An 8,396-nucleotide genomic window follows, 5' to 3' on the forward strand; every position below is an offset into this window, starting at 1 on the left:
AAAAAAAAAAAAAAAAAAAATCAAAGAGTCAAGAAGCAGAATCTTAATTATATTAGTTCCTCAACTAATCCGTGTCTTTAGCAGAAAAAAAAATAATAATAAATAAACATAAAGTTATAAACCTAACCACACGTGTTTAAAGTTCATTGACCTTTCACGCGCACATATATATATATAGCCTGTAATATTATTGCTATAAAAATAGAACAACTCAAAATCACAGTTCAGATATATTTGATATATATTTGCTAATTCCACAAGCTAGCATATATACATAGACACATATAAATATTCAGATCAAAATGGCTGTAAGAGAAGACACATTCAACTTCATCAACTATATCATGACTTTGTGTTTTCCAAGTGTAAGACAAAGGTAATACATTAACCTACCTTAAAAAAAAGCACTTTATTATTTTTCTATTTCGATGAAATATATGATATCTATTTTTTATTGCATGCATTTACAGCTGGGAGAAGGAAAATATGAGATATGATAATGAAGAAGATCAAAGGGCTCACCATAGTTGTGACCTCCCAGTTACAAAAATCGTTAAAGGCTTCAAGCACTTTATCCACACTCAATACAAGTAATATACATTCCGTATAACATCAAATTATTTTCAGGTTATATATATTTTTAAGGTAAGTTGATTTTTATTTTATTTTCATATTACAGGAGGTACCCAGAAAAGTTTGATCAACTTAAGAAAACTCAAACTCCTAAGGTACTATATATTACATAAATAAGTGTATATAAACCCACACACACACACTAAAGGTTGGCATATGGGATCCCGCGGGACCCCGTTTTTCGTATTATTGGTACCATATAAAAAGTGGAAAAATACCGTATTATGAAATGTGGTATCGAGATTTTTGTCCTAAATCCGAGAGATGAGACGGAACTGAGATCCCTGTTTAGCACCATTTAGTATCATATTTTTAAAATTGTATTTTTTAATTGAAAATATATGAATTTTTTTTATTTATTTTTAAATGTATTCATGATTAAAATAAAATGAAAAAAAAAATAAATATGAGAAATATGGAAATCCCGGAACCGCAAAATATGGTACCGAAAATTCTCGGTACTGTGGAAAATGTTTCCGGGATTTTCCGGTACCATTTTTTACGGTTCCGAAAGTCTCATTTCCCGCAAAATATGGGACGAGACTAGGGATCCCATTTTCTGGGTTCCATATGGCCAGCATATATATTATATATATTGATTTGTTACTAATTTTATTTGAAGACATAGAAATATTGTAGTTAGCTATTAAACGAGGATATATGTCAAATATATTGTGTTTCAGTTTCTGGTGTTTTCGTGCTCGGATTCAAGAGTGAGTCCTTCACATATTCTTGATTTTCAACTTGGAGAAGCCTTCATGTCTCAAAACATATCAGCCTTAATTCCTTCTTCTGGCAAGGTACATTATTTATTTATTATAACATAATATATGTATATACAATATGAGTATACATATACATATATATATATATATATATATATATATATATATATATATATAGATGACAATGGACCTACTTTAGTTACATAAATTGTCAAAGAATTTTAGTATTTCAATGATCCTAATTTTTTTTAATTTTGACTATATTTTATTTTGCATACTTTATTTTGTTAGCCCAATATGCAATCAATTTATGGCTATTTTCTTTTCATTTACAGCTAAGATACTCGAACGTTGGAACAATCATTGAATATGCCGTAAAAGACCTAAAGGTATGTGTTTTATTTATATCAATATCATCTAGATATACATGTTAATTATTATTGGCAAGTAATTAATAAAAATAGAACTACAGGTGGAGAATATTCTAGTGATTGGACATAGTAAGTGTGGAGGCATAACTAGACTTATGTCCAAAGATAAATCAGTTCCCTTGTAAGTATTTTATCCTTTCTATATACAACGTAATTTTTTTTTTCTTTTTAGATTTCTTATTTCCGGTTAGTTATTTTATTTTATGTTAACATGTACATCATATTATATATATATATATATATATATATATATACTGGTTAAGCCAGCTAAGGATCAATTTTACGCCCGGTGGAAGTTTTACCTTGTAATTATAATTGTAACTTTTACCCTAAAATTTTATCAATTTTTTATATTTTAGTTTAAAATTATATGATTTTTTAAATATGCCCCTCTTGAAAAAAAAATCAAATTTACCCCTGACGCATTTCGCTGTATATATCTCTATATATTAGTTGTTTAATTAAAGAAAAGACATTGACCGAGGAATGTTTTGCAGCGATTTTGTAGACGACTGGATGAATATTGCATTACCCGCCAAAGTCAAAGTTCAAGCTGAGCACGGCAATTTGCCACTTGATCAACAAATTGATCTTTGTGTTCAGGTGATTCTCGTCCTCATTATTAATATTATAAACATATTGTAAATTATTGTTTTATTCCTTATATATGATGTATTTAAGTTAATAATTTCGTTGGAAATTTAGTCCCAAATAAAAGTATTTGTACTCTGAAGCGGAAAGAGAAAAATAATTACACAAGATACGTTTTAAGGTGTGGTTAATTTAACGAAATTTAAATATATATATTTTTTTTGTTTGAATAAATAATGTGCAGGAATCTGTGAATCTGTCTCTAAAAAATTTACGAACATACTCCTTCGTTGAAAAGGCAATTGAAGAGGGAAAGCTTACACTGAGAGGTGGTTTCTATGACTTTGTTGTTGGATCGTTTAAGCTTTGGGAAATGAAGAACTCAACCATTTCATCTCCAATTCTTATAAATTGCAATAACTAATACTTGTGTGTAATTTTTTTTACATCACAACTATTATGTACTATGATGTTTGTTGAATATTAAGATACATTTATTTAATTAATGGCTTTCAGTGCTTTGAGTATATTTTTGATGTCGTTCGTTATGCAGCGACAACAACTTGTCGATTGTAGTCTGCCGAATATTGTAATTTGAATTAAAGATGATAATACGTATTTTTTTTCTTGTTCTTTCAATTTTAGTCCATTATTATATATTTTGCGATTGGCTCCTTTGTTTTGAAGGCACTATAGTAATTTAGACATTTAAAACGTATAGATTTCAAAATAGATTGCAAAATAGAAAATGTCTTCAATTGTTGAATTCAAGTAAGTCAAATTTACCGGTTTGAATACAAATCCAACACACTCGAATGACTAGTTCATTATAGAAGGTGAAACTTTACTCTCTTTTTGTTAAAAAGTTTGTCGACCACGACTAATTCACTGTATTTCACTTGTTTTTATCGTGACTTAAAATTGGAAGAACGTAAAGTGGTAGTTATTCAATAGATTTCTATATAAAAAAAATTGAGAAAACTAGAACAACTTAAGAAACATTGAAAACATTGCCAATTTTTTTATTTTTTAATTATGTGGTTTTACGAATTTGGTGGGCCTTCGGCTCCCCTTCATTGTATCGCACATTTTTTGGTTTGGAAATTATATGGGGAGTGATAGTGCTTCAAGAATAATGTCAAAAATAGTTTTTTTTTTTTTTTTTTTTAATTCTAAACAATTCAATACATAATAGAAAGAGCACCAACCGGCATCCTTTTCAATATATTTTTTTAGATACTCAGCCACAATAAAAAGCACCTCCGATTCAATTTAGATTTTGCATCACATCGACACAAACTTCAGATTACAGAACAAGCACATTTTCAGAAAATTAATACTTGGATTCGATAGGAATTTTGGTCGAAGATTGAAACTTGGAACGCACGGGCACGATAAGTGATGGCCAGAAATAATAGGTTTTGTAAAAGGAATAACTTGAACAAACGAAAAACTATGTAACTTAATGACCTCCGATTCCAAAAAGAGATCAAATAAATAAACCATTTATTGAATCTAGTTACAGAGTTACAAACACAACTCAATTACAGGTACAATTGAATTCTAATTAGCCTAGGTACAGAGAAGCAGAAACAATTGAATTAAAATATTATCTAAAAAAATTGAAAACTACATCGGGGCCTTAAGCCAACTTCTCACTTAAGCTTCGGTTCCAACTCTCTTTCGAATGCCGTTTCGTTATTTAAAAGATAAAGGCATTTATAAATCTGTTATCAGAAAGGCTTAAGCTACAAGTTCAGAAAGCGTATCTTCGTATTTCAACGTCTTGGAAACGTCGAAGAAATGCTTAACGGCTTCTTCGGGTGTCCCGACCAAAACACCGTGCCCTAAGTTGAGGATGTGTCCCTTCGGTCCCGCGCTTCTCACAACCCTGATTTTGCAAACACTGCTTAAGTTTTTTTTTTTTTGGCTTAAAAGAAATTTTTGCGCTATTCCTTAATCCGCAAGCAAAACCAAAAGCCCATCAAATAGGCTATGCAATTCGATAAAACTGGTCATGTGGACATGTAAGTTCGTGTTTTTTGGGACAAAAATATTGATTCGATTCACTTACTCAGCCAATTTTCCAACGGCTTTGTACTTTTTCAATGCAAAATTTAGTTTAGATATATAGATGTGATAGAAGCGAGAGTGTGAAAGGATTTGTGCAACGGACCTCTGAATTTCTTCGGTGAGGGCAGGGAGAGTAGAGAACAAGCAAGCGGGATCAACGTTTCCCTGTACTCCGATATCACCACCCAATCGTCTTCTTCCATCTGCCATGTCGACCGTCCAGTCCAACCCGATCACATCGACTCCGGTTCCTTTCATGCGCTCGAGAAGTCCTCCGTTCCCGTTGATGTAAAGGACAAGTGGCGTTTCAGGGCATCTCTTTCTTATCGCTGTCACGATCTGCAAGACCACACACGTATAGCCAAAGTCAGAGAAATTCGTAACAAAAACAACAACGAAAATTCTATATATATATTGCTTACCTCCTCGATATAAGGCTTTGACCATTGGTCCCACATATCGGGGGTTAGTTGGCCGCCCCAGGAGTCAAATATTTGTATACAATGCGCGCCAGACTCGACTTGGAAGACGATGTATTCCGTTATCGAGCGTGTCAAGTGAGACAAAAGAGCTCTCAATACATGAGGCGCCGTGTGGCACATTCGTTTTATGTTCGTGTATGTGCGAGTCGTACCGCCTTCGACGATATAAGTCGCGATCGTCCAAGGTGCACCGACAAAACCCAAAACTGCCGCGTGATCGCCAACCTATAGAAACAATATATAACCAACATACATATGCATTACAAATAGAATTAACTAAACATAATGAGGATTCATTTGTTTTCATTAGACATCATGAGATCAGGGTGAGGGTTATTTTTTGTTGGGATAGTGCCGAGCGTCCCTAATGCTCATCCGCTATATATATTTAAGGTTATCTTTTCTAAATAAAAATGCATTTCTGATTTGAGGTTCTGATACGACCTGGGATACTTTAAGAAACACAAATGATAATATTATCGACAATCTCAGTTCACTATGTGAGAGGTCAACCAATCCCTCCACTTAATACTCTACTACAAATGAAACTAAAATAATAAAGTGGTCACTCTTCTCAGAATCCCTACAGAATTTGAATACTTAAATATAATTTTACCGAAAAAGACGAATTTTAATAAACGAATTTTTACCCGTCCGGGATTAACAGATTCTTTGGCTCAATGTATCAGGTCCAATTCCCCATGACCTAAACCCAACACGGGTTCACTGAAAAGTCGGGCTAAGTCTAGATACCCATAGTTATAAATTACATTTTAAAAAAAGGTAATAACAGCAAAAATAGTAATAAAAATAAAATATACCTCGCGGCGTAATATTTGTAAGGATTCCTTGACGAAATGAAGTTTTTCCAAGTCAATGGGATGGAGGGTTTTCAAGCCTTCTTCGGATGTGATCGGCGACTGAATGACGGGACCCCTGGCATCTTCGATGTCGAAGGGGACGCCGAAAGCGGGGAGAGGGGTGAGAATGTCGGAGAATATGATGACGCCGTCGGGCCGGAAAGCCTGCCACGGCTGCAATGAAATTTCGACAATGAGATCTGTGGTCTCTGATCTCTGCCTGAACGACGGGTATTTCTCTGCAAGCTTTCTGTAAATGGCCATATACCTTCCTGCTTGTCTCATCATCCACGCCGGAGCACGGCTCACGGCTTCTCCTCTCGCAGCCTTAACCAACAGAGGATCTAAAAATCACAATAAATAAATTAGTAACATAAGAGACCCAAAGAAGTAAAGCACTTATAAATTTAGCTCTTTGAAGACAAGCTACTAAAAGCATGTATCTTAATTGTAATTTTCGACAGTCTTGTTTTTTTCTTTTCTTTTTAGGAGTAAAAAAATTTAGCAAACGTGAAAAAACCGGAAATTCTGATTATCAGAGTGCAGACCTATCTTGAATTAGAACGGATAATGAATAGGAGCAAAAATTGTTGCCTACAACAGAAAGCCACAGGGGAATCAAGCGATTGATTCTATCCCAGAGCTCTTTGAAAGAGATCTGATTTTTAAAGAGAGCTCGGTTCCTGATGCTCCAAATGCTCGAGCAAGAGACCAGAAAAGCAATTCTGATTCTAACAGCTTGCCTCCACATGCCATTTTTTCCGGGGGAATTTTATAAAGACCTCCGAACGTGCTGAAAGAGTCTAGACAATTGACTTCGATTCTGAGGCGACTGAAAACACAAAGCGAGATCTGCAACGAAATCTCGCATTTGAAAAAACCGTCTCAAAGTAAGGAAAGTCCAAAGACGTCGCTCAGTGCGTCAAGCTCAAGAATATGGATTCAACCTCATTGTTTTTCATCCGTGCCCTTCGATCCTCAACTCCTTCCCAGATTGAGACAAGGGCTCGGGATTGGATGATCCAAATAGCTTCGTCCGATTCTCACGAGGTACTTCTCGACCTAACTCATCTTGAAACCTGACTGAAAAACTCATCCCAGACGGATCAGCAGTTTTGATTTTTGAACACCGTGCATGTGTATTGCCTCTCTACACGCTGTTCCACTTCTCGACCGGCTCTGGAACAACCCTAGATGTTATCTATGGGGTTAGTTGAACTTGAAACTATGTTAAGAGTGTTCGTTGTCACTTGATCCCCTCGGACCCAACAAATGAGCCTCGAGGATAAAGTGACACGTGAGTTAAGAGATATTCGTCTATAAAACCTTCACATCTAAGACCTTTTGGTATTAAAAAAAAAAAAAAAAAACAGTTTTAGCATCAGATTCGTTTGAGCATTTGATCTAGACACTAACCAACAAGCCTTAAATGTAATTGTCAGCAATATGAATAAACATCAGGTTTTAGCCCAAACCTCAGAAATCGGACAATAGAAGTGTCAATACTCATAATGTATTGAAACGCCATTAGCACTACCTCTCATCCCTAATTATACTTCCTGAGAAACAGATTCGATTCAAAGCCTCACATTGCCAACACGAAAAGGCAAAAAGATACGGAAATTAGTCAACTTGGCAACGAACTCTCAACAGGAGAGAGAGAGAGAGAGAGAGAGAGAGAGAGAGAGAGAGAGACGATCACCTGAAGATGAGGAAGCAGAGCATGACACGGTCAACGGTTGCTTGTTGAAGCGTTTGCTTTTGGAAGAAATATAGGAGCCATTGAAATGAGTTGAAGCAATACCAAGCTGAGAAAACAAGGTCGAACCATTCCATCCCAGAGAACTGCACGCACTGCACGAACCATAAACTGGAGATAGAGTCAGCGCTAATGCCATTAACGAGGGAGAGAGAAAGAGAGATTGACTTGCCTGGTTGGAGAAGAAAACCCCATTTTTTGATCGAAGAAAGAGAGGAACGGTCGATTTCTCGTCGTTCCTTCCTTATCCCTTTGGTTTTTCAGCTGGGAAAGAAAGTAATAAAATTCGAGCGTAAAAAAGAAGAGTGAATCAGTTCGCTCGGGCTGTCCCCTGTTTTTTTCCTTCCGTCCGAACCGAATCCACGGTTCATTTTCTAAATATTTTGAACCGCTCGGATTGAAGACCGACCCTAGGAAGAAGAAAAAAGTAGAAATTAATCTACGATTAAAAAACCATTTATAGCAATTACACAGCATCTTTAAAATTATTTTAAGGGCCGGCTAAAGAAGTAGCCAAAATGACACCCTTATTTTAAAATTATAGCCAAACTATTAACATATTTAGGAAAATAGCCAATTTATCATGACAACATTCCAATATTCCAATTATACCATTAGGTTAATATTATTAACTATCATAGTAAATAATATCATCAATAACAAAAAAAAATTAGTAAATCTAATTAACAATAACAAAAACTACATTAAATCTTATTTGTCGTAACAAGAATAATAGTAAATCTTATTTACCGTAACAAGAACAATAATAAATCTTATTTACCGTAACAAGAAAACAATAAATTTTATTTACCGTAATAAGAACAACAGTAAATATTATTTAC

At 34.6% G+C, this 8,396-nt stretch overlaps 2 protein-coding genes across 3 annotated transcripts; one reads left to right on the top strand and one right to left on the bottom strand.

The window, feature by feature from the left end:
- Positions 1-195: 195 nt before the first annotated feature.
- LOC149383619 (carbonic anhydrase 2-like) lies at positions 196-3,013 on the top strand. Its single transcript, XM_089629000.1, has 8 exons — positions 196-376; positions 471-590; positions 680-728; positions 1,317-1,433; positions 1,694-1,747; positions 1,831-1,910; positions 2,287-2,392; positions 2,625-3,013. The coding sequence occupies exons 1-8, from the start codon at positions 303-305 to the stop codon at positions 2,802-2,804; spliced, it is 780 nt and encodes a 259-aa protein (XP_089485126.1). The 5' UTR covers positions 196-302; the 3' UTR covers positions 2,805-3,013.
- Positions 3,014-3,834: 821 nt separating this feature from the next.
- On the bottom strand, positions 3,835-7,884 carry HEME1 (Uroporphyrinogen decarboxylase). Of its 2 annotated transcripts, XM_089629568.1 has the most exons (6): positions 7,727-7,884; positions 7,498-7,649; positions 5,757-6,139; positions 4,876-5,160; positions 4,557-4,792; positions 3,835-4,271 (listed from the first exon to the last, which is right to left on the bottom strand). In XM_089629568.1, the coding sequence occupies exons 1-6, from the start codon at positions 7,747-7,749 to the stop codon at positions 4,124-4,126; spliced, it is 1,227 nt and encodes a 408-aa protein (XP_089485694.1). In that variant the 5' UTR covers positions 7,750-7,884; the 3' UTR covers positions 3,835-4,123. The 2 variants fall into 2 exon arrangements, with proteins under 2 accessions (XP_089485694.1, XP_089485695.1); XM_089629569.1 differs by lacking the exons at positions 7,498-7,649; positions 7,727-7,884 and adding an exon at positions 7,271-7,288.
- Between the last annotated feature and the right edge of the window lie 512 nt (positions 7,885-8,396).

This window comes from Urtica dioica, chromosome 10, assembly GCF_054948205.1.
Source record: "Urtica dioica subsp. dioica isolate 48M chromosome 10, U.dioica_male_clone48M_v1_H2, whole genome shotgun sequence".
Taxonomy (NCBI): domain Eukaryota; kingdom Viridiplantae; phylum Streptophyta; class Magnoliopsida; order Rosales; family Urticaceae; genus Urtica; species Urtica dioica.

Bases quoted from the DNA above. Each gene is read 5' to 3' on its own strand.
- HEME1 (XM_089629568.1), bottom strand. From the start codon at position 7,749: ATGGGGTTTTCTTCTCCAACCAG. The intron at 5,161-5,756 runs GTATATTTTATT...TTGTTTCTATAG, and splicing joins TACAAATATTACGCCGCGAG to GTTGGCGATCACGCGGCAGT. The intron at 4,793-4,875 runs GTAAGCAATATA...GTGGTCTTGCAG, and splicing joins CAAAGCCTTATATCGAGGAG to ATCGTGACAGCGATAAGAAA.
- LOC149383619 (XM_089629000.1), top strand. From the start codon at position 303: ATGGCTGTAAGAGAAGACACATTCAACTTCATCAACTATATCATGACT. The intron at 1,748-1,830 runs GTATGTGTTTTA...ATAGAACTACAG, and splicing joins ATGCCGTAAAAGACCTAAAG to GTGGAGAATATTCTAGTGAT. The intron at 1,911-2,286 runs GTAAGTATTTTA...AATGTTTTGCAG, and splicing joins AAAGATAAATCAGTTCCCTT to CGATTTTGTAGACGACTGGA.